General features: G+C 34.4%; 1 protein-coding gene across 1 annotated transcript in view; it reads left to right on the top strand.

Annotated features, from left to right (window-relative positions):
• The window catches only part of IPO8 (importin 8), a 68,667-nt gene that overhangs the window by 21,215 nt on the left and 21,042 nt on the right, over positions 1–26,410 (top strand). Inside the window, exons 7-20 of the mRNA XM_017851473.1 lie at positions 1,352–1,446; positions 2,022–2,106; positions 4,663–4,797; positions 6,479–6,578; positions 9,597–9,673; positions 9,998–10,114; positions 10,536–10,625; positions 12,229–12,394; positions 13,394–13,554; positions 14,593–14,718; positions 18,440–18,506; positions 22,093–22,218; positions 22,941–23,038; positions 25,952–26,047. Coding sequence (XP_017706962.1) covers positions 1,352–1,446; positions 2,022–2,106; positions 4,663–4,797; positions 6,479–6,578; positions 9,597–9,673; positions 9,998–10,114; positions 10,536–10,625; positions 12,229–12,394; positions 13,394–13,554; positions 14,593–14,718; positions 18,440–18,506; positions 22,093–22,218; positions 22,941–23,038; positions 25,952–26,047 — 1,539 coding nt within the window. The remainder of the gene's footprint in view (positions 1–1,351; positions 1,447–2,021; positions 2,107–4,662; positions 4,798–6,478; positions 6,579–9,596; positions 9,674–9,997; positions 10,115–10,535; positions 10,626–12,228; positions 12,395–13,393; positions 13,555–14,592; positions 14,719–18,439; positions 18,507–22,092; positions 22,219–22,940; positions 23,039–25,951; positions 26,048–26,410) is intronic.

Below are 26,410 nucleotides of genomic sequence, written 5' to 3'. Positions count from 1 at the left end.
AACATAGTGGAACCTCGACTCTACAAAATGAAAAAAAAAAAAAAAAAAAAACTAGGTGTGGTAGCATGTGCCTGTAGTCCTAGCTACTTGGGAAGTTGAGGTGGGAGGATCACTGGTAGTTTGAGGCTGCAGTAAACTGTGCTTTGGGAACAGAGCAAGACCCTATCTCAAAAAGGAAAAAAAAAAAGTATTTATTGATACTATTTTGAAATTCAGTTTTCACTGAAAACTTATAAATATTTTTATGATTTATCAATGCTTTTATACTTTTCTTTTTTGAGACAGGGTCTTGCCCAGGCTGGAGTGCACTGGGGCAATCTCGGCTCACAGCAAGCTCCGCCTCCCGGGTTCATGCCATCCTCCTGCCTCAGCCTCCCGAGTAGCTGGGACTACAGGTGCCCGCCACCACGCCCAGCTAATTTTTGTTTTTGTGTTTTTTTTTTAGTGGAGATGGGGTTTCATCGTGTTGGCCAGGATGGTCTCGATCTCCTGACCTCATAATCTGCCTGCCTTGGCCTCCCAAAGTGCTGGGATTACAGGCTTGAGCCACCGCGCCCAGCCTATACTGTCATTTTTGTTGAATGTTTTACTTGCTGGATGTTTAGGCATTAATTTTTTAGTGTTTTAAGAATGTACTTAAATTTTTGTGCACATATATGATTATTTTCTTTGGGTAAACTAGAAGCATGTAAGGCTTTTCACTAATCTTGCAGAGTGCTCTTCAAGAAAGTGTGCCCTCAGTTATACTTTAATAAGCGGTGATTGAGAATGCCTGTTATGGGTACACACTTAATTCTATGTTTGTCCATTTGATAGGGAAAAGATGGTGTTTCATTTTGATCTGCAATACTACTATTTTTAATTTATCACATTAGTTCTTGTATCTATTAAAATTTTAGTTTGTCTTAAAATGTGCAGTATTGTTTCTGTTGTCCATATTGTGAGACAAAGTATTTTGATGTTTAACTTACATACATAAATGCACAGAACTTAATGACTAGTTCAGTGAATTTTGACATACACTTGTGTTATTACCCAGATAAAAATGTAGAACCTCTTCATCATCTCAGAGTTTCCTGAAGGAACCATGGTGTTTTGTATTTTGTCCTCTGCTTATTTAGGCCTTTCGAAGATAGGAGGTAAATGTGAACAGTGGCATTGGTTAGTTGAAATTTACTTTGCTTATTTAATTCCTACCTAGCAATCTATAATGTAAGAATTTTCATTTATATAGCAATCTAACTTCATGTTTAATATGACTTAACCTATATCAAGATTTATCCTGCCTTTTTTATTCACATAAATCCTTTTATTATGCAGAACTTTAATCTGGGTAATTTTGTCCTGTTAGGAGACTCTGCACATTGATGAGGATGATAGACCAGAACTGGTATGGTGGAAGTGTAAGAAGTGGGCACTGCATATCGTAGCTCGGCTCTTTGAGCGGTAATTATCTGTTTATTACATTGATGATCATATAGCCAGTATCTCAGTATCAGATATGATTATTTGTCTTTAGAGCCACCGAGAACCAAGAGTCACTCTGTTTAAAGCAGCTTAATTTGAATCATTGGCTTTGAGATCATAATGAAGTGGGTGGTGTTTTCTGGATCTTTTCTATTCGTCTGTGAAAAACTTGGAAAAATAACATTGTTCAGCCCATTGGTAATATCTAAGAATTATGCAAGAAGCTGCATGGTCACTCCGTAATAATGTCAAATTTAATTTTAAAAGCATTTATTGAAAAAATGTATGTCAGTTGTAACATTTTAATTTCGAATATTCACCCTTTAGGAGCTCTTGGTTTAGCAAGTGAAAGCTTCTGTCTAAAACTTTACAGTATGGCCCATAGTCTAAGTACAGGTTATCTTGATTTCATTTTGTGGCTTGTGGGAAAAAAAGGCAGTGTTAGTTTTCTGTCCCAGTAGAATCCATCTTTGAATAAGGGCCTATATTTAAACTAGCAAGCATGCTGTTTGTAAAATTCACGGTATTTGTACATTGTCTCTTTGTATTTTAAGATATGGAAGCCCAGGAAATGTCACAAAAGAATACTTCGAATTTTCTGAATTCTTTTTGAAAACCTATGCGGTGGGCATTCAGCAGGTAATAAACTTATGCTTTTAAAATAGAAGAATGGTTACTACTGAAAGTAAAGTCATTTCTATCGGAAGTAGGTTACAAACATACTGATTCATTACATATTTATAGAGGATGAAAGGATGGTTCTGGGAATCTATTATAGTGCAATTAGTTTTAAAACCGAGTTTCCAGTGCAATTAGTTTTAGAACCAAATGTCCCAAGACAGCCACCACCAGAACTGAATCCTAGATTCTGGACTCAAACCTTTTAAGTTGATAGCGGTGTAGCAGTCACCAGTATTAGATTGGGCTCTTCTATTAATTCTCTGACCTCTTTGGAGTTTTTTTATCTTTATTTCTTCACCTCTTTGTTCTAAGTTTTTATTTTAGAAGACATATAATATGAATTGGTATAGGAAGAGTAGTTGAGCTTATTGGATGTCAAGACTCTTAGCTGAAAACTTAAACATTTCTATGGAAGTTTGGGAACCATCCTGTATAGTGAAAATTAGTTCCTGAAACAATCCAAGTTGATACAATGTTTAAAAATTTTAAAAGCTACAAACGACAAGTGGTGGAGGAAGACTGGTTGATCAGTGTTACCATTTAAATCATTTTTGTTTATGTTTCAATAAAATTTATTAATTATTGACCACTGGCTGTGTCAGGACCATATTGAGGAAGCAAAGACTAATTAGACATAGGAAAAAGCTTTAATGACATAGAGGGTGTTTCTAGATTTTTTTTTTTTTTGAGATGGAGTCTCGCTCTGTCACCCAGGCTGGAGTGCAGTGGCACAATCTCAGCTCAGTGCAACTTCTGCCTCCTGGGTTCAAGCGATTCTCCTGCCTCAGCCTCCCAAGTAGCTGGGATTAAAGGCACACACCACCACACCTGGCTAATTTTTTATATTTTTGGGTAGAGGTGGAGTTTTACCATGTTGGCCAGGCTGATGTTGAACTCCTGATTTCAAGTGATCCACCCAACTTGGATTCCCAAAGTGCTGGTATTACATGCGTGAATCACCATGCCCAGCTCTAGAGGCTTTTTTTTTTAAAAATAGCTCTTTATTGTCAGCATTATAGTGTTAAGTACTTAGAACCTGTTGTCTTGAGATGGAGTACTCCCTTTTATGGATTATCATTTTGCCTAGTAGAATGCTTTCTAAAAAGTACAGTGCAACAATTCAGGAAGGCTGTAGTTATATAGTTGAATTTCTCACAAGTTATTTTGTTGGCTGGTGAGACAATCTATAGGGAAAATTAGTGAATAAAACCAGCACAATCAGGAAACTGGTCAGCTGTCTTCTGCCCCTTCCACTGCTGTCCACTACTGTTAAACTCCTTAAAGTATCTTAAAGTTAATTTCCACTTGAAGAGTGGTGAGTCGATTTTTTTTTCAGTGTCATAAACATGTATGTGTGTGTATACATGTATACACACATATAAAAATGCCATTATATCCGTGTTATAAACTCTTGGTACCATGGTTATTTAAGGTCTATATTCCTGATACTTAAAAATAGTTTTCTTATCAGGGACTCTTCTCTCCCCCACTGTTGTGTGGGGAGATAATCTCCCATTTCCCATCTCCCATCACCCCTACTTTGTATGAGCCACATCTGTATTGGAAAGAATCATGTTCAGTATCATCCATTTCTAGCTTGCATCACAGAAGGGGTTTCTACATGATGATAGGACTTCTGACAAATTTGGTAAACCTGAGTTTTAGGAAACTTGAATAAAATCCATATTCTGAATTTATAAATTCTGTACCTATTTTGAAAGAATGCTTTTTATTTATTCAGCAGCTCACTTATAAGCTTGATATGGTGAAGAGCTCTGGAGACCAGGAGTTGGAAGGCAACTTTCTGTAGTGAAGAAAGTTGACTAAAGGTCCTTGAGCCAGTCAGAGCTGCTTTGGTGTGGTTCTTTCCTTCTAAATAATTTTTTAAATCAGTTTTTAAAAAATAACTTCTCAGTTGTGTTGTGTTTACAAAGACCTTCTGTGATCTGAGATTATAAAAGAAAATTCTCCCACATTTTCTTTAAGGAATCCTGTGCTATTGTTTTTTGTCATTGTTAAAATATTTCCCCATCTGAGGTTTATTTCGGTATGAAGTTTAGGGAGTTAATTTAAATTTTTTCAGAGGGCTAATCAGTTGTGCCAAAACTATTTTTTGAACAACTTTTCTCTTCCAATTTGAAGGAGTCGTTATCAGATAATGAAACATCTTTGTGCTGTGTCTTGTTATATGGAAGTTTTTAATGTTTATTTAGTCAGATCTGTTATTGTAATTTTTTAAACAGGAGTTTTAACTTATTTTGAAGAGCTAGCAGTGCAATAGAAATTTAGACTTTGCCTGGAACTTACAATGAGACACTGTTTAGTTCAATATAACATAGACCTGTCTAATAATTAAAACTGTTTATCTGAGCTTTCTTACAAAACATTGATTTTTCTCCCAAATCTGTTAATTTTCTCTCTATGAATTTTGAATTTTAGGCCATGCCAAAATGCCACCTCCCCTTTTAACCTTAAAATTGTTTATGTTCTTCTATATTTTCTATATTCTTGTAGGTGCTACTAAAAATTTTAGATCAATATAGACAGAAAGAATATGTAGCTCCCCGTGTTCTCCAGCAAGCATTCAACTATCTCAACCAAGGGGTGGTTCATTCTATAACCTGGAAGCAGATGAAGCCACACATACAGGTTAGTGTCAGAGAGCAGCTCTCCAAAATTATTCTCTGGTTAAATTAGGTTTTCTAGACAAAGTTAGTATTACTACTCCTATATTTTACATTTTATATATGCATTTTACCATTAATAATTTCTAATGAGTGAAGTCCTATGTCAGATATAATGGGCTTAGAAATTTAAGCATTTGAGAAAAGCGAAGCCTTCAAGTTTTATGAGTTGGGAGACCTGGATTCACTTGATCTTGCTTAATCTCATTAAGCCTCATTTTCTCCTCTGTTAAGGCAGATAGTGTTTTTCTGTCCTTATCTAAAAGTTGCTAGGATCAAATGAGGTATTTTGTGTGAAAGCATTTTGAAAACTTACCAGGGCTCTACTAAGGTAGTGTTATTTTGCAGGAATTGAAGACTGATATGTGACCGTTTTTATTTTGTAGGTATGAGCAAGGTTTTTATTTCTTTTCTTGGATTGTTAAGTTTCAATAGCATCATTGTTTCTATATCAATTGTTTGCCTAAAGGTAGAATTCAGCATTGTTATTTAGCTAAAGAACAAATGAGAATGGAAAATTATAGGCCACTAATAAATAAATACTTATTTCTATACAAATAATTGGATAATTCAAGAATGTTAGGAACTGAATACCTACCCTCTCCCAAACTGTAAATTCTTACATTTTATAAATGATATGTGAAAAGAAAAATCTTTCACTTTGCTGTTTGCTGTCCAGGATAGAATTTTAGTGTTATTACCCATCTTACCAACAGATTATCTTTTCTTTGTTTTATGTAGACATCTTAATAACTATTTGCCTAATCACTTTGATCAAATAGTGATAATTTCTTTGCAATTAATAAAGATACTGATTTCATTTGCTGTGTTCCTGTAAAGTAAGGGTGAGTTGTGATAGCATTTCTTCTCTACTTCATACCTTTGGCTTTATTTTTATGTAGCTGTAAAGTAGGAATAAGAAAATGCTGATCCTTAGGCTGAATTTTTTCTCTTAGAATTGTTTAATTTGGATTAAGTGATAAGAGATGATCCTGTTTTTATATAAATTGTTAGCATAAAAGGGCTTAATAGAGCATTAGTAGCAGTGCACAGAGAGGCTAATAAATGCGACTTTTCTCTAACTAAAACCTACATTTGTAGAGTAGGAAATTAGTTTTTTTGTTGAAATAGAAGTAAAGAAAATTTAATTTTTTTTTTTTTTTGAGCTAGAGTCTCACTCTGTTGCACAGGCTGGACTGCAGTGGCATGATCATGGCTCACTGCAGCCTGGAGCTCCTGGGCTCAAGAGACCCTCCAAGATGCACGCCACCATGCTTGGCTACATTTTTACATATATAGTTTTGGAGATGGGGTCTCGCTACAGTACCCAGGCTGTTCTTGAACTCCTGGCCTCAAGCGATCCTTCTGCCCTTGGGCTTCCAAAGAGGTAGGATTACAGACATGAGCCACCATGCCTGGCCCTTTAATTTTGTTAATACATGGACATTTAGGACCAAAATGGAAATGTTAAAAAAAATTTCAAAATAAGAACCATAATAGTAAATAGAACCTTGACTTGACATTTTACACACACAGAGTTTGGAAAACTAACATCATAAAGGCTGTCAACAAATATGTTATTAGTATTCCTCAAACTCAAATAGCCTATACACATTTGTTACTTTTTTTTTTTTTTCTCATTTTAGAATATCTCTGAAGATGTGATTTTTTCTGTGATGTGTTATAAAGATGAGGATGAAGAGCTGTGGCAAGAAGATCCATATGAGTATATAAGGATGAAATTTGGTAATTGAGATGGTTTTATTTCTCATCAGTTCCTGGATATGTAAAGTATTATAACTAAATTTATATTTTTAAGCAAATTTTATTACTTTGTTAAGTCTCCCACGTTCTGCTTTCATGATAAAATCTGAAACTTTGAGAGTTTGATGTTATTTTGTTGAACTAGAGAACTTGAGATTGTCGGATGTGGGGGATGAAAAGCCACCTCATTCATCTCTCTTACGGGTGCTGAAGTTCCCATGGAGCCATCTGTTACTCACGCTGTTGTGATGCTGATCTGCAGGGATTATCCCTTTTTGTGCCTTTTGGGAGACTCATTTATAGATTGGGTTGTACTCATGTGGGAAATACTTTGGATTTCTGCATATTTTAGGGGTACCCCAATTTGGTTTGCTTGCTTATCTGAGAGACTAAGTGTTTCACAAGGGAAATAAATTTCGTATGGGGGCCCCACTGTGTATGGCCCAGTTCTTTGGGTGTCCTTTTAACTTGGATCTTCCTGGGAACTGTTGAATTGTGTAGGTGGCCTGATTTATTCCCTTTTATTCCCAGTTTGTATTAATTGCTTCATGGAACACTCAAGCACTTAACATAGCAAAATATTAATTTGCATACCTATCTCCCACAACTTAGAAGCTGAGGACAGGAATTTTATTTTATTTATTTGCTTTATTTTGCATTTTCTATCTCTTCTACACCTCTGCATTCCTCCACTAGTGCTTGGCCTCCAGTATGCCTTCAATAAATTTTGAAACAAATGATTGCTAAATCTAGCACTGCATGCTGAAAGTGCTGTAACAAAGCAGGGCTTTCCCCTTAGTTGAGCCAGGTGTGTCTAGCTACATAAGCTAAACCTACTGGTACAGATGCCAGTTTTGGGCTGTGTTTTGCAGAACTTTGTGTTTATATTATTTGATTCAGTAAGTGAGGACCCCGTTTTCTCTTGGAGACAAAGTATAAGAAAAGCAAATGAATTAGAAACATTTATCATCTACTTGATTTCTTTGTTCTTTTTCTTTTGAAAATCATTATTCATATGTGTAACTTATTATTTCGCTATTCTTATGCCTTTGTTTTTCTAGTTAGTTTTGAGTGATTAGCCAACCATTCTTCTCTCTCTCTTTTTTTTTTTGAGACAGGGTCTTGCTCTGTTGATTAGGCTGTAGTGCAGTGGTACAATCGGAGCTCGCTGCAGCCTTGACCTCCCAGGCTCTAGTGATCCTCCCACTTCAGCCTCCAAGTAGTTGGGGCCACAGGTGTGGTGCCACCACACCTGGCTAATTATTTTTTGCAGAGACAGGGTCTCCTTGTATTTCCCAGGCTGGTTTCAAACTCCTGGCTCAAGTGATCCTCCTGCCTTGCAAGGCATTCTTTTAGTGTTTACTTCTTTTATAATACCTATGTGTTTTTGTGATGTACAGAGTATTTGTTTACCTTTCAGAAAGTTACCATGATTTTATGTATTCTTCATATCTGATAAGATAGGTATTAATATCCCAGTTTTTAGAAAATAAGAACTCTATGTCTGTTGATTAACAGTGGGAATTTACATTTTATTGTTTAAAAGCGGATATGGGTAACTCAAGACTGACTAGCTGAAGTGAGTTTTCTTTAATTGTTTCTTTCTGTAGACTGGAATGCAGTGGCTTTTATTTGATATGTGTATTTTACTTTTGGGTAACCATAGGGAAGAACAATTACTGTTATTTTCTTTTTATATGTTTGTCACTTGGAATTATTTATGTGAAACAAAGCATTCCTATCTAAATGTATTGACTGGTTAATAATAATGTTTTAGTTTCTTTTTATCTACTCTTTAACCAACATCTCCCCATTTCCCCCAATAATGTTTTTTGATTTGGTAAAAACTAACAAGAGCTCAGGCTTTGATGTTAAGATAGCGTGGGTATAAATGCTGGTTTGGTCACTTACCTGTTGTGTGACTGTGGACAGGTTACTTAACCTCTCTAAAATTCAGTGATTTCAGCTGTCAAACGGGTGATGATAATAGTTCTGGGAGGATTAAATGGGATAATACACATGAACTGACTGCTTAGCATAGAATACTAGATGCTTCTAAAACTGTAGCATATGGCCTGGCACAGAGTAAGGACAGTACTCCAAAAATGTTCTTATTATGTTTGTATTTTATATTTTGAGGTAGACTTAGATTTGATTTTAGCTTTTATATTTAAACAAGGACATATCAGATACCTTTCAAGATTTCAGTTTATTATGTAAAACTGCCTATTCTGAAATTTGTGAAAATGTTCATGGTATTAAGTGATATGTTAAGTTGTAGATAGGTATATATTCAACAAATATCCATTGATGACCCGGTGAACCTACGTATCAACAGAGCCAGGCATGATCCTAGCAGTACCTCAAGGCTTTTATACTTGCTGTTTCCCCTGCTTGGAGTGCTTTATCCATGGATTGCTTTCTCCCTCATTTCATTCAATTTCTGCTTAAACATTACTTTAACAGAGTTGGAGAGGCTTTCCGTAACACCTTATTTAAACTAGCACCCTATACTCTGTCACTCTGTCTTTTTACCCTATTTTACATTTGTTCTTAACCTGACTTATTATGTGTGTATATATGTACACTCTGTTTCTTTGTCTCACAACGTAAGCTCCATGAGAACCTTTTTGTTTGATCTTTGTATCCCAGGGTCTAGAATAGTGCCTGGCACATAGTAAGAACTGAGTATATTTTTGTTGTTTTTTGATAGAGATAAAGCACTTTTTCTGTTCTCAGTGAAACATATGTGCAAATGTATTGTTTTCTTCAATATAATAGTTTGAAAGGACAACCTGTAGAGTTTGAAGAACATTGTTTTGTGCAGGAGACAGCAATGTTGTGGTGCCACTGTATATCCTTAGCTTTTTAGTGCTGTCAACCAGTGTCGTATGTGGATGATTTTATATTTTTGGTTTGGAATAGCAGTCAGTCAGGTTTAAAATCTAGAATAAGTAATTATATTTTTGCTAACATAGTTTTAAACTTTTAAAATCTTAGATATTTTTGAAGACTATGCTTCTCCCACCACAGCAGCCCAGACTCTCTTATATACTGCTGCAAAGAAAAGAAAAGAGGTATTTCATTTTCTTTTAAATCCAAAACAAAAGTGGCCTGTGTTGATTTGATACTCTAGTATATCCCTGGTGTTTGAGAAATTATGTTGTTATTCATTATAACTTGTCACCTTAAGAATTTTTTTTTTTCTGTCCTGGTGAGGGGAAAGGGTATCATGGTTATTTTGTTTTCTTAATAAATTGTACTTTCCTTATTGAGCTTGTGGTTGCTCGATAGAACATAATAAAATGGCTTTATTTTTAAAAGTTTGTGCATCACAGTTAATACTATAGTAAGACAATGAAAGTTCATGTAGACTAAAATGGATTCTTCTATTTCTTTAGGTGTTGCCAAAAATGATGGCATTCTGTTACCAAATCCTAACAGACCCGAACTTTGACCCTAGGAAGAAAGATGGAGCCCTGCATGTGATTGGTTCCCTAGCTGAGATTTTACTGAAGGTTAAGATAATCAAAATTTAATTTACTTAATAACATTGTAAAGCACAGACAAATGAGAGAATATGAAAGTTATGGTTAATTTAAAGCTGGTGACTACTTCTGGATAATTGAGTTGACAAATACCCTCCTTTCTATCGCCTATTTCTTTAATTAAAAAGAAAATTTGACTGTTTAACATTTTCAGTATGAAACCATTGCTATGTGAAGGGGATACAAAATATCTTATTTCTACAAAATCAATATCAAACTGATCTAAGGTAGTATTTGTCTTTTTTTAAAACATGCAACATATAGGTCAAATAATTTCACAAAATTATAAGTAGAAGTATATTAAATGCAAGTCGTAGTAAACATACTTGATTAGGAAGTGATTCTTACATATGAAAAAGAAACTGATAAGTTGAAATTTGTTTCCTAATAGAAGAGTTTATTCAAGGACCAAATGGAGTTGTTTCTACAAAATCATGTATTTCCATTATTATTGTCTAACCTGGGATATCTTCGAGCTAGAGTAAGTGTTTCATATTTCTGTTAAATAAGTTTCTCATATTTTTGTTATGTATCTTAAATCTTCATAAGATAATTATTCAAATAAATGTTTTTGGATAAATTGACCTTTTACCACATACTGAGATGAAATAGAGACAATTAGAATGTCTGCCTTTGGTCACATCAGCTGAATAAAGGACGGACAGACTATTAAAGAAAAAGATTTATGGGCCAGACGCAGTGGCTCATGCCTGTAATCCCAGCACTTTGGGAGGCTGAGGTGGGCGGATCACTTGAGATGGGGAGTTTGAGACCAGTCTGGCCAACATGGTGAAACCCCATCTCTACAAAAATACACAAAATTAGCTGGGCTTCGTGGCGGGTACCTGTAATCCCAGCTACTAGGGAGGCTGAGCCAGGAGAATTGCTTGAACCCGGGAGGCGGACGTTATGGTGAGCCGAGATTGTGCCACTGTGCTCTGGCCTGGGCGACAGTGAGATCCTGTCTCAAAAAAAAAAAAAAAAAAAAAAAAAGGAAAAGATTTATGGATTTTATTTCCTGCTGGTTTTATTTCATTTGTCACCCTAGCCTCACTTGCTGCATATGTAAAACATGCAATGAGAAAGGTGATTTTCTAGCAGTGATACAATTTAAATTCACAAATGGATTTATTTTTTGTATAAAATGACGTGAAATTCTGGATTAGCTAAGAACTCGAATTTGATTTTCAGTATATTAGGTAGATTTGCCTTAGTAAAATGGAGAGATTAATAATGCATGTGAAATTGTGCTCTATGTGTATATTCTTTTAGAATCAATGTATTTTATGGAGAAATAGAAACAGGACTTTTACTCAAGAGCCTAGTATTTCTCTTTATAAATATATCAGCACAAAAAATGTCTTGCTTAAAACAACATATATTAACAATGCCTTGTACGCTAGTAAGCATTTTATAAAATAATAGTTACTAGCGAAATATCTGGACGAATGTGGAGTAGGGACGCTGAGGGCCCATGAGCATTTTTACAGTTGGGCTCCTACCTTTGAGAAGTTGTATGAATTGTGATTCTCTTGCTAAAAGTCTTTAGTAACTAAAATTAATTTCTGTTGTTTGTGTTTGATTTACACAGAGAGTAAAATATAATAATGATTCTGTGGTCTAATAGTTAAAATGTGATACCAGGTTTAAAATTTTTGGTACCTATGTGAGTGAAAAAAAGGAAGTTTGCTAAACCAGTTAGTGTAAGGGAGAATAATGTTTTACCTAAGTGTGACAAATGAATTTCAGATACTGGTTTAGAGTTGCTTTTACATATAACAAATTAATTATGAGTTATATTATTTATTAAAAGCATAAATATATTTTTTTCAAAGACATATTTGGCTTCTTTTCTCTTTCCCATGAAAACATTATTGCATATGGGTGATTTAGAAGTAATGAAAATGCCTTACTTGTAAAAAGGGAGATGTAGAATTTAGAAACTAAGGCTACTATATTACCCCAAAAGCAAACATTTCTTCATAGAATTGCTGATATGTTACTAAGAAGTTCTTATATCTGTGACATTATTACAGAATGCTATAATCCTAATAGCTCCCTACTTACCTTTTTTAATAATACAGTCTTGCTGGGTACTTCATGCATTTAGTTCTTTGAAGTTCCATAATGAGCTCAATCTAAGAAATGCAGTTGAATTAGCGAAGAAGAGCCTGATTGAAGATAAAGAGATGCCTGTCAAAGTTGAAGCTGCCCTTGCTCTTCAGTCCTTAATTTCTAACCAGATACAAGGTAAAGCCAAAATACCTTTCAGACGTTTTCTCAAATAATTTCATTTACTTTCTTCCCTAATGAGGATGCATCTCCATGTCTGAGGATTCAGGGTTTGAAATTCTGAGGTTTTGCCCTCTCAGAATTTTGTAGTTTATTCTTGTCCTTTTTAGGTGTTGCTATTGACTGTAGTTTTCAAAATTTTAGATTAGGAAACATGTTAATCATTGTGGGGCCCTAGGATAGGCAGGGTGTAAAGAGACCTGGGCCCAGTTTTGATTTTGCTACTAACTTGCCATGGAAACCTGGGCAAAGTGCGTGATCTGTCAAGGCTCAGGTTTCCACATAGTTAAGTTTGGGGAGTTGGACTGGATGACTTCATGATTCCTTTCACCTCTAGGATTCTGATTCCCCTAGTTTTGAAAGTAGCAAGTAGTATTTCTCATGAGTGATAACAGAGTCTCATTTGTTCAGAGTGTTCTGATGAAAGTTCAAATAAACCTTTGAAAGTAAGTTCAGCTTTACAAAGAACATGAACCTACTTTGCCTCTATTCAACAGTGTTTCAGTGGGAGGATTGGATATTGTATACATGGCAAGGGAGGGTGGTAGAGATGGCCTGGGGCAGGGAAGGGGCCCCATCAGTGTTCTGAATAGTCTTCAAGTACATGATTTTTTTATAACTTGTCCTGAGAACTGATTCATGTTTTCCAAGTCATTCTGATGACCAAGTGTATGTATAATTAGAATTTCTCAGTGGGGGCTATTAGTATTTTGGGATAGTTTCTGCACAGGACAGTTCTCTCCTGTGCAGAACTTCTTATCCTTATATTACTCTTGGGGAATTGATATATTGGTGAACATTATTTTGGTACAGCTTTGTAACTTACCACAGAGCAAGTGTGTATCTAGAACCTAATTTAGGTATTACCCTGGATCACTTGACCTTGTGACCAAATTAATTCCTTTTATCATCTGGGCATGGTAATTTTTATTACTTTTGTTTGTTTTATTGAATTAGCTAAGGAATATATGAAGCCACATGTGAGGCCTATTATGCAGGAACTGTTGCACATTGTTAGAGAGACAGAAAATGATGATGTTACTAATGTCATCCAGAAGATGATATGTGAATACAGTCAAGAGGTAGCCTCAATTGCTGTTGATATGACCCAACACTTGGTAAGACTGGGCAGTTTTATGTTAATTTGGTTTAGAAACCTTGAGTAATCTAAATAAATTCCAAAATATGGAGTTCAGTTCTATTTGTACAGTCATGTGCTGCATAACATTTCAGTCAATGACAGATTGCGTATACGATGGTACACTCATAAGATTATAATACCGTAGTTTTACTGTACCTTTTCTATGTTTAGATACAAATATTCCATTGTGTCATGATTGCCTGAGTATTCACTACAATAACAAACTGTACAGGTTTGTGGCTGTGGAGCAGTAGGCTATGCCATCTAGATTTGCCTAAGTACACTCAATGATGTTCATGCAAGGATGAAATTGCCTAACGACATATTTCTCAAAATATATCCATGTTAAGCGATGCATGACTGTAACTGAAATATTGATAAAAAATTATTCTGATATTTCTATAGTTAATTAGACTTTAATAATATTTAGGATAATTTCTTTCATCTAGAATATTCTGAAATTTTATGATGTGCCTTCTAAATTTTTAATTTCTGGGCTTTGAATCAGGAAGTTCATTTCCTTCAGTTTGGGGCAATTTGTTGTTATACTTTTTTGATAAATTTCTCCTTACTATTTTTTTTCTGTTCTGTATTTCCTGATGTGGAGAATTACATCTGGACTGTGTCTCTAATTCTTTTTAAAACTTTTCCTCCTGTTTTCCATGTCTGTTTTTTTTGTTTCATTTTCTAAGTGATTCCTTGACTTCTCAATCTTCTGTTGCATTTTTCTTTTTAGTATTACTTGATTTCACTTGTCCTTGATTGTGATTTTACTTGCTTAGTGACAACCAGAAGTTAAATATTAGCTCTCTGGGTATAATAGCTAATGTAAATAGCTGTACTTAAAACATGACAGATTCTGTTATTTTAAGAAGACAGATGATTCAGTCAGCAAAGTGCAGACTTCAAAGTTTGAGCAATGTAGACTTTAGATGTGTGACACTGCCATTTTGCTAACTTTTATAAAGGGGGAACATAACAGTACTAACGGAATACTTTAATGTTATTTTCATAGGCTGAGATATTTGGCAAAGTTCTTCAAAGTGATGAATATGAAGAAGTTGAAGACAAAACAGTAATGGCTATGGGAATTTTACATACCATTGATACTATCTTAACAGTTGTAGAAGATCATAAAGAGGTGAGATTTATTTGTGGTTTATGATACAATAGTAGCATTTAACTGAAATTTATGTGATCAGTGAGCATGAAATTTGAAGTCTCCACTTTTAAACTTTACTTAGTTATCTTGCTAGGCTTTAAAAATTGCCCTCAGGTTTTAAAGAAACATATTTAAATGACTAACATTATAATATTATATTGTAATATTTGTAATATTATAATGTAAATATTATGAAGTATATAGTGTATCCCTTTTTATTAATTTGAGTTCAGTTAAGCATATCTGCTATGTACCAGGCTAGGTTCTTGGGGAATACCAAATTGAATAAGAAATGAGCCCAGCTTTCTGGGAACCAACAATCTAGAATTCTTGGTAGAGAGTGACAGACAGCAGGCCAATCACAGTGGCAAGGGTTAGGTGATGGAACAGAATTCTGATATAACAAGTACTGTAAAAATGGAAAGGAATAAGTGAAAGAGCTGAAAAGCATACTCAACTGAATTCCAGAATGTTATTGGGATAAGGCTTTATACAGCTATTTATCTAGTACTTTCACATCCATCAGCTAGTATGATCTTAGTAATGCCACCATGACATAGATAGCACAGGTAATGGTGGTCTGTTTTGCAGAAGCAGAAACAAAGTTCAGGTGGATTTAAGAAACTTGCTCATGGTCCCAGAGCTAGTAAGTTGTACATTTGGGTTTGTAGTCAGATCATTTTGATAATGTATCAGTTTATCCCCATTTAAAACCTACAGCTTCTTCCCAAGTATCCCATGGCCTCTCCTTAACTCAAATTAGATTTTTGTTCATTGCTTCTGTGAGTGCAAGTTGACTTGTTTGGCACTGATGGCAATTATTGTTTTACAAGGTGAACACTTAGGAAGCAAGTGCTAGTACTACTTTATTTATTTATTTATTTATTTATTTGAGACAGTCTCACTCTGTCACCCAGGCTGGCTTGCAGTGACATGATCTTGGCTCACTGCAACTTCCACCTTCCAGGTTCAAGCAATTCTCCTGCCTCAGCCTCCCGAATAGCTGGGACTACAGGTGTGCACCATCACACCCAGGTACTTTTTATATTTTCAGTAGAGATGTGGTTTCACCATGTTGGCCAGGCTGGTCTTGAACTCCTGACCTCAGGTGATCCACCTGCTTCAGCCTCCCAAAGTGCTGGGATTATAGACGTGAGCTGCCATGCCTGACTGCTACCACTACTTTAAATAGCATTGTTAAACCATGTAGCTGTTGGTTTATCCTGTGTTTATCACATGCCAATGGAAGATGATTTGGTTTTTATTTGTTTATTTGTTTGAGACAAGTCTTGCTCTGTTGCCCAGGCCGGAGTGCAGTGGCATGATCTCAGCTCATTTCAGCCTCGGCCTCCCGGTTCAAGTGATTCTCCTGCCTCAGCCTCCCGAGTAGCTGCCTGCCACCACCCCAGGCTAATTTTTGTATTGTTAGTAGAGAAGGGGTTTCACCATGTTGGCCTGGCAGGCCTGGAACTGCTGACCTCAAGTGATATGCCCGCCTTGGCTTCTCAAGGTGCTGGGATTATAGGCATGAGCCACTGTGCCTGGCTGACTTGGTTCTTAAAAATGGCTTGATGCTCTTCTAGACTAGTCTTCATATGCCTAAAGGGCTTAATTTTTATTTTCATTTTCATTATTTTATTTTTGCGTCCTTCTGTATTGAAACTAGGTGGTCCTTTTGGTAACAGTGAGATGTTCCAAATTAAATTACAAAATTACAAGTACATTTAAGGGATCGTTCTTTTGTCTTATACTTAGAACTTGTATTTTAAATTTGAAGAAACCTTAGAAATAACCTCGTCCAGTTTTCACAAGTGTGTGTGGGGCATGGAAGAATGAGCTGCAGGGATAGTTTTAAAACAAAACAGCATCATTTTGTTTTTATTTTTTCTCTTGATATTAAATTTATTTTGAATTCCAAATAATATTAAAGGGACATGTGAACTTACTGTAATTATCAAGAGAGGCACGGGTGAAAATTGAGACACACTAATACAGCATCCTTACCTAAAGACAAAAAAAAAAAAAAAACCTAAAGCCTTCAGCTAAATGGCTTTACCAAGGCCATGAATAATTACAGGCAAAACCAACTGGAATCTTGGTCTCTTGACCAAGATTTTGAGCTTTAACTTATTAAAAGCAAACTTCGAAAAAGATATATCCTTAAAAGGAAAAAGCACATTTATGAAACACTGACAAATAGTGTATGAAACACAAAATTGTGAATCTAAAATAGGTGCTTAAGCATATGCATTTTTGTTTAATGGTTTTAACCTTACTGACAGTTTTTTAAACTGGGAAATTTTGGATCATTTGAACCTTAAGACAGTGGTTTAAGTTGAATATTAGAATATACTTGACAGTTGAAATAGGACGTTTACATGAAAAACGTAACCCATCATGGATTTTAACTTATTTTAGAATATTTGATACAAACATATGTTGAAAAATTAAAAAGATGTGAAAAGAAAATTCATTGAAATTTTATCTTCTCACTCAACTCCCCAGCTATCTAATTCTCCTCTCTGAAGTAGCTATGTTTTCCTTTTTTTTTAAACCAGGTTTTGTGCCCTTCTAGAGATTTTCTGTTAACATATAAGCAAAAGTGAATGTGTATATTTTATTTTATGAAAACGATAGCATGCTACACACAGTTTTTATCTGCCATTTTTTACTTAATATATCTTGGTGATCCTTCCATGTCAATAAAGTTATATATTTTTAATGGTTGCTTAATATTCCCTTGTATGATGTGTCAAATTTATTTCACCAGTCCTTGTTTAGTGGATATAATTTAACTGTCTCTTGTTTAAATGGACATTTGATTGCTAGTAATCACAAACATTGCTGAAATGAATGAATGGCATTTTACGTGTTGTTTTGCACACATAATATGTGTAAAGGGTAAATCCCTTGAAATGGAATTACTGGGTTGCATCATGATTTGTATGGATAAGTTTGAAGGATGTTGCCAACTTGTCCTTCATTGTATGTACCATTTACACTCCACAAATCAATACACAAACAGGGTCTTTCTTCCCAGCCCCATAATTGTGATCATTGCCAGTTTTAAAAGGTCAAAATTGTTAATGTTGCACTTGGAATTTGTACTCTTACCATGTATTATAATGAACATCTTTTTATAAACACAGGCAAAGATTATTTAAAAAAACACACATTTGTTTTCTATTGTATTTCAATTTTAAAATTAATTTTATATAAGGGGAATTTGATCTTTGTGATACCATTTGAAAATATTTCACTCATTTTTTGACTTCCCAATGCCCCATGCAAAATTTTTTAATTTTTTAGTTAGATGATTTCTTTTTTTTTTTTTTTTTATTATTTCTGGGCTTTGAGTCACTTTCCCTTTTCAGGGTTATACAAGAATTGTTATTATTATTTTTTTATGGTTTATTTCTTCACACTGAAATATTTTATCCATTAGGAATTTACTTTGGTATAAAATACATGGTAAGGAGCTAAATCGTTAAGTTTATTATGGATTTAACCCCCATTTCTGTCATTAGTCTGTTTTTCAAAATTTTCTGATTATTCTTACATGTTTACTTTTTCACATGAAGTTTAGAATTAACTTGTCAGGTTACCGTCTGAAAAATGTCCTGTTGATATTTTTATTGGCACAATATTAAATTTATATATTGTGATAATTTTAAGCTTAATATTTAAAATTTATCTTTAGATTACACATCAGTTAGAGAATATCTGTCTACGGATCATTGATCTTGTTCTGCAGAAACATGTAATTGGTAAGTTCAAAGGTTAAATAAAAAGATAAATTGAAAAAATTTTAAAAATTTGAACTCAAAGTATAATTTTAGCCCTTCAGATTTAACAGGATTGACAATTTGAGAAAGAGAAGCATAATCACTTTAATTTTTGGATGTCCTTTCTGGTGTTAAATATCTGTATTTTCATTTAGAGATAAAAAAATTATGCATCCAACGAAGAATTTTTGGTTTTGGAACTTTAAAGGACAGTAATTTTAAATTGTACATTGCTAGAAATGAACTGTGTTGAGGTTTAGGTGAGGTTACTTTAATCTGGGATCAAAAAATGTTTGATAGGCATTTTTAAAAATCAGAAATGTGAAATGGCTGGGCACTGTGGCTCACACCTGTAATCTTAGTAGTTTGGGAGGCTGAGGTGGGTGAACTGCTTGAGCCTAGAAGTTCAAGACCAGCCAGTGCAACATGGTGAAACACTGTCTCTACAAAAAATACAAAAAATTAGCTGAGTGTGGTGGCATGTGTTTGTGGTGCCAGCTACTCAGTAGGCTGAGGTGGGAGGATCACATGAGCCTGGCAGGTAGAGGCTGCCATGAATTGTGATTGTGCCCCTGCACTCCCCTTAGACAACAGAGTGGGATCCTGTCTCAAATAAAGTATGAGTTAATTGTCCTGTTGTCTGTTATGGTATCTGACTTCTGAGTAGAATCAGTAACCAATGTTAGATGTTACAAGCTGATGGGAATTTTGTAGAGGAGGTGAGTCTTCCATCGTATTCAAGCATTTTGAAGATGCTAGCCCCACGTCATGTGGGTGTGAGAGAGATGCAAGCTGTGTAGTACTCAGATAGAAGGATGCAGGAAAACCATGTCTCTGATTAAGGCCTTTTATTGTTCACTCTGTTAGTGAAAAGTTGAGCGTGCACTGTTAATATATGTGAATAATATTTTAAGAGTACCTGAATACAACATGGTAGATATAAACAGTGGAATACTATTCAGCCTTAAAAAGGAAATCCTGTCATTTGTGACAATGTGGGTGAACCTAGAGGACGTTATGCTAAGTGAAATAAGCCAGGCACAGAAAGATACCACAAGATCCCAAACTCATAGAAAGAACAGAATTTAGTTAGCAGGAAGTGGAGGGAGGGGAGATGTTGGTCAAAATGGTGACCATAGTTAATAACAATGTATTATATACTTGAAAATTGCTAAGAGTAGATTTTAAGTGGTGTCACCACGAAAAGCTATGTGAAGTAATGGATGCCAGATTTAGTCATTCCACAAAATATACGTATTTCAAAACGGTGTATACTTCATATATACAATTTTTATTTGTCAATTCAAGATATTTTTAAAAAGTACATCTTTCAATAAAAAGACCAGTGGTTGCCAGGGCTTGGGGGTGGGAGACAGGGCAGGATGAATAGGTAGAGCACAGAAGTTTTAGGCAGTGAAACTACTCTGTATGATACAATAATGATGAACAAATGTCTCTATACATTTGTCAAAACCCTTAGAATGAACAATGCAAAGAGTGAACCTTAATGTAAACTATGGCCTTTAATTAATAATAAAAGAATTTCTGAAAGTTCTGTTTTGGCTTATTTCGCTTAGCATAGTGTATCCATCTCTGTTGTTGCAAATAACAGGATTTTCTTTTTTTAAGGTGAACTAGTACTCTATCATGTATAAATACCACATTTTCTTTATCTGTTCATCTGTCAGTGGACACTTAAGTATTTTCATATCTTAGTTATTGTGAAACATGCTTCAGTGAACATAGGAGGGCACATTATCTCTTCAAGATCCTGATTTTAATTCCTTTGGATATATACCCAGTACTAGGATGACTTGATCATATGGTAGTTCTATTTTTAATTTTTTGAGGAACCTCCATACTGCTGTCCGCAGTGGCTGTTTTTACTCTCTCACCAAGAGTATACAACAGTTTCCTTTTTCTCTACATCCCCTTCAGCATTTAACATTCGTCTTTTTGATAATAGACATCCTCGTAGATATGAGGTGGTATCTCGTTGTGGTTTTAATTTGCATTTCCCCGATGATTAGTGATTTAAAATATTTTTTTATATACGTTGGCTGTTTTTATATAATCTTTTGAGAAATATCCATTCAGTTCCTTTACCCATTTTAAGCTGGGTTATTTTCTTTCTACTGAATGATTTGAGTTCCTTATATGTTTTGGATACTAAATCTTCGTTTGATATAGGTTTTAAATATTTTCTCTCATTTTGGAGGTTGTCTCTTCATTCTGTGAATTGTTTTCTTTGCTATACAAAAGTCTTTTAGTTTGATGTAATCCTATTTGTCTGTTTTTGCTTTTGTTGTGTGTGCTTTGGAATCATATCCTCGTATCAAAAAAAAAAAAAAAAAAAAATCATTCCCCACACCAGTGTTCCAAGTTTCCATGAAGCTTTTCCCCTATGTTTTTATCTAGTAGTTTTATCATGTCAGGTCTTAAAGCTTAAGTATTTAATTAATTTCAAGTAGATTTTTGTATATGGTATAAGATGAGGGTCTAATTTGATTTTTTGCAAATGGATATTTAATTTTCCCAGCGCCATTTATTGAAGAGACTGTTCTGTCGCCATTGTGTGTTTTTGGCATCTTTGTTGAAAATTAATTGACCCTAAATGGGTAGATTTACTTTTGGGCTTTGTAATCGGTTCCATTGGTCTGTGTGTATGTTTTTATACCAGTGCCATGCTAGAACTTTTAGAAATTCTATATTTAGATAATTTATTTTTCAAATGATTTCCTTACGTAAATTATTTCTCGATATTTGTAATTTCCATTTTATTTTGCTAGCTTTTGAAAATATCAAGTTTTAAGTAATATTAGAGAAACTTTAATCAAGTTTCCAGGGTGAATGCTGGTTTTATAAGAGAAAACCTTTCAAGTTAGACTTCATTGCTCAGTGATGTGGTAGGAACTATTTGAAATTTTTGTTGAGGTTTGTGTTTCCTGGTTGTACGTGTAGATATAATTTACTTTTGACTGAAAATAATGATATTCGTGAGTATAAGAACATTTCCTTTGAAATCTTCTACTTTATAGTGGGTCTTATTTTCTTGATTAACTTGAAGAATACTGTATGTTTTACAAGTTTTGTAAATTGACAGAATACTGCCTGGTATATAGTTGTTAGTAAAAGTATAAATTTGAGATAGGTAGATACTTTAGTCTGATATAATTAAGCTCTCCAAAGAATATTATTAATCAGTTGTACATTTTAAATCCTTGACATGAAAGAGGAATGATAATCTATTCCTTCTTGTATCTTATTTCTAATACAATTTTGTAAATATATATAATAAAACAGAAACAACTTTATTTTTTCAATAGTATAAGAAAGTTTAGTGAAAACAAATTTTTGCCTTGCCTTATTGAACAGAGGGGCAGATCTTGGTAAGAAATGGAAGGTGGCAGATACATAGCCGAAGATACAAATACTGAGAAAGGGAAGTTTATGAGTACATTGGATAGAGGAGGACTATGTGTGCGTAGGTAGTCTAAACCCTCCTCTGTGTGGTCTTTGTTTTAACTTTTGCTATTTCCTAGCATTCTAACTAGAGATTTTCTTCCAGAATTCTATGAAGAAATTCTTTCCCTGGCATACAGTTTAACCTGCCACAATATTTCCCCTCAAATGTGGCAGCTTCTAGGTATACTATATGAAGTGTTTCAGCAGGATTGCTTTGAATACTTTACAGGTATGGCTTTGACCATATAAAATTTTTGCTTTTCTGTGTCTAGATATTACTTCCTGTCGACACCTGAAATAAAAACACATATGATTCCAATATTGATCAGAAAATGTGTTTATTTCCCGGTCACATGAAAGCCGGGGCTATTGTAGCAGTGTTTTTCAGCCCTAGGTATATAGGCAGAGGAGGTAGGCTGTATTTCTTATGGAGTCTTAAGTTAGTTTATGACCAGAACATATATCCATATGTTAATTTAATAAGTATCTTATGGACACCAACTATATTCCAAGCCCTATTTTAAGCTCAGCAATCCAGCAGTGAGCAAAATAAACAGCCTTTTCCCTTTTGAAGCTTACATTCATCGCTTCTCGGCCTTTTGGCTAAGATCAAGTGATGCTTACATTCTAATGGGGATGTTGGGAGGGTAGGGAATCACTCAGACAAATGAGCAAGAAAATATAAAATATGTCAGATAGGGATGAGTGTGCAGTGGAGAAAGGGAAAAAATTCAGCACAATTGCTTCATAATGATGAGCATCTTAGTCTTTCTGCTTCACATTTTCCCCATCTATAAATATACAGCAGACTTATTACTTTCATTTCTAGCCTTTTGTGGTTGCATGGGAAGATACTAATGTGTGGGTGCTACAGAAATATGGTTTCAGTGGGAATAATTTATTTCTATTCCTGTCACTCAAGTCTCATTTGAATTTTTGATTTTTTTTCAGACATGATGCCTCTCCTCCATAATTATGTGACAATAGATACAGATACCTTATTATCAAATCCAAAACATTTAGAAATTCTTTTTACAATGTGTAGGAAGGTAAGGATGTCCTTGTCTATTGTTGCAGTGGGTCTTACTAATGTCTGCCTGTTTTGCTTCAGGATACTTTTTCAGTTTGTTTCTTATGCATTTAGTTCTGCCTTATCTTCATCAACATATATTCTTTCATTTGTATTTTCAAAAGGATCTTTGGGATTTAAAAGTTTGATATTGTGTGTCGTGCTTATGAATGTTTGCCACTTTTATATCTGTACTTTTTACTTTGTGTTTTTTTTCTTTTGGAAATGAATTTTCTACTTGATTAAAGAAAAGTACTAGGAAAATTAACCACACATTTTGTTAATCAGTGACAAATGGAATGGTCTTTTTTATTTTTTAATTTAATGTATATATTGGAAGCCACTAGATGTAGGTAACTTGAGCATAAACAACGTAAGATAAAAATTATAATAGTTGGAAAAGCATCATTTAACAAGATAATCTATACTGTACAATCTACATAATGGCTACTGTTATCCTTATACGCAAACATGATTGTCTACCATGTTGTCTTTGCCACAAGATAGATTTGGCCCACTATTGGTTATATTTTGGGATCTTTGGCTAAATAACGTTTTTCTTCTTCTTTAGGTAAATAAATAAATAAATAAATAAATGTCTATATACACACACACACATAAATATGAAACTGAAATTATATTGCATAAAGCTGGCAGGCAGATTTTATAAAGCTCAGATAACCAGACACCAAGAAGTTTGGCCATAGAGTTGGGAGTAAAATAGCTAGTGTACAACACCCACAACACACTTTTTTTTCCTCACTAGAAGGGGTGTACCCAAAATCTGGTAAGAGCTCTGCACTGATAATCAGTAGATCTGGTTTAGGTCTAGGTCTTAGTTTAGTTCTAAAGAGTCAGGGAAATTTTGGGAAGTCAGTAAGCTTCTTCAGGTATAAAGTGAAGGGGCTGAACTGTGAGTTGTAATGATTCATTTACCTCTGCGAATAACCCATGTTGTTAAATCATAATCACGTGGCAATCTTCAGTTTTCCCTGTTAGAGAGGTAGCTGATAGAGAAAGTGGGAAAGAAAACAAGTATAACAGTTCGGTGTATTCCATTAGTAATTCACAGCTTCCCTGTATGTTTGCAGATATAGTAAAATTGATACAATGATTTCCTTATACTTATCAAGTAGTTAAAATATATTTAATATTTTATGAATATGAAATACTAGTTTTAATACTGCCGAATATTTGAATTCTTATTATATATACCAGACATTTTCTAAGTACTTTCTACAATATTAACTTAACCTTTTGACAGCATGAGGAAGGTATCATATTTGTATCAAAAGGAAACTATGACATAATTTCTTGCACTGTGCCTGAGGTTAGGAAATAGTTGTAATCACATAGCTACTACTATGTATTGGAGGCAGATTTGAACCTAGTCTGACTCCAGAGCCCATTTTAAAATTACAAGATACATTTTGTTTTCTTTCCTTTTGGCAAACCAAAACAAAAGGCCCCCAAGTAAATGCAATTTTGGGAAAAGGGAGTAATTATTTTTCTTTCTGTATCATACAACCCCGTGAAGTAGGTTCTTTTATTCCCATTTTATAGATGGGGACAGTCAAACAAAGAGGTTAAGTAACTTCTAAAAACACAGCTAATAAGTGGAAGAGCTGCGGTTTGAACCTAAGCAGCCTGGTTCCAGAGTCCATGCACATTTGGAAGCTAGACTGTGATATACTGTCGTAGAGATAGCATTTTAAATTTATGTAAATATAGTTGATTCTTGGCTTTGCCTGATATCTGCTTATGATTCAGCTATTTTCCAGCTTCCAAAATGTTTATTGCTGTAATCTCTACTTTTTTTCTGTCTTTGCATATGTACATCTTTAAAATCTCTTTACTGTCATTTTGATAGCATTTTGGGAGAGAGCGAAATTAAATGGGAATGTTAAATCTGTCAGAATTATCTGGAATTTCTTAATTCATTTTCTTAAATTTTATTTTCTAGAAAAGTATCGAATCTAAGCTTTTAAATGTAAAGAATACAGTGTTCTTTATAGTATTATTTCTAATCCTTCTTTTGTGTGTATTTGTGTCTCCTAATATTTTAATATTTTGCTTTTTTTCCTTAAAATAACGTACACAAAAGTTGCATACTTCAGTAAGTCTTTTTTCAATGAATATGCGTTTGGTTTCTCTGTTACCTCTTTTTGTCTATATTTTAAATTTCTGACCCACCCGTATTTCTTTAAGTCTATTCTTTTCATCTTAAACAATTTTAATATAAGCATGCTGTACTCTAGGAACTTTTTTGAGAATCTTATTATAAGGCAGTCATATTCCACATTTTATGTATGAACATGCACATTGTGGAATTGTTTATAGTAGTGAAAATACAGAATTAATAATAGGGAAACTGTCTGGTAACCTTGTTATATTAGCCTACTGTCATATTGGATAATTATAAATGGTTATAATGTCCATGAAAAATATTCCTAATTATGAAGTTCATGTTGGAGAATTGAAAGGTATGTAATATGAAATTATGGTGGTTATGAAAAAAATGGGTTCATATGGACCAGGATTCAAAAGGAACAGAAAATAGTTTCATTGTTTAATAAGATTATTTTGGTTTTGTTTTGATTTCATTTTATAATTTTGATGTCTTTAAAGGGAAGCTTCATTTATCTGGAAAATTAGCTTATGTAGTCTACTTTATTAATCTAAGGTCAAATAGTGAATTATTGCTCCTTATAAGAAATGAGATGATAGATGGAATTTATTTTGGCCATTCTTCTTTGGGTTGGTGAGGTAAACTTGCACAGCAAGCAAAGCTATGGTTCATATGGCTGAATTTATGTGGGACATTTGTGCATGTGGACTTGATTAACTTCTACGCAGTGCCATTTACTGCTGAGCTAAATTGTAATTACTGCAGGTACTGTGTGGAGATGCAGGAGAAGATGCAGAGTGTCATGCAGCTAAACTTCTGGAAGTCATCATTCTTCAGTGCAAAGGAAGGGGAATTGATCAGGTAATGTATGTCTGGAAAGCGTCTTACTTGATGGTTACATTTGAAGTTTACATGCCTGCTTGGCTTTTCGTTTATGATGAAAAATGGAAAGGACAGCCTATAGATTGTGCTTTCTGGTACAAATCCTGTTTAAATGACAGAAAGAGCCAGGTAGTTTGGAAACTGTACCTTGCCTTGTAGCTGAGAAAGGCATGCACAGAAAAATATGTAATAATGTAAGGGGCTATCAAAAAAAATGAAGAAAGTGTGTAAATGCTACTCAGTTGGAGTCTCAGAGATTTTCATGTTCCCTTTGTTTTTGTGTATTCTATTTAAATACTCCTAGGTACCTTTTCTAACCAGAAATTAAGGTACTATAGAAAA

This window comes from Rhinopithecus bieti, unplaced genomic scaffold (genome assembly GCF_001698545.2).
Source record: "Rhinopithecus bieti isolate Rb0 unplaced genomic scaffold, ASM169854v2 scaffold_34397, whole genome shotgun sequence".
In the NCBI taxonomy this organism is placed as follows: Eukaryota; Metazoa; Chordata; class Mammalia; order Primates; family Cercopithecidae; genus Rhinopithecus; species Rhinopithecus bieti.
This window is presented reverse-complemented; position numbering and strand designations above follow the sequence as displayed.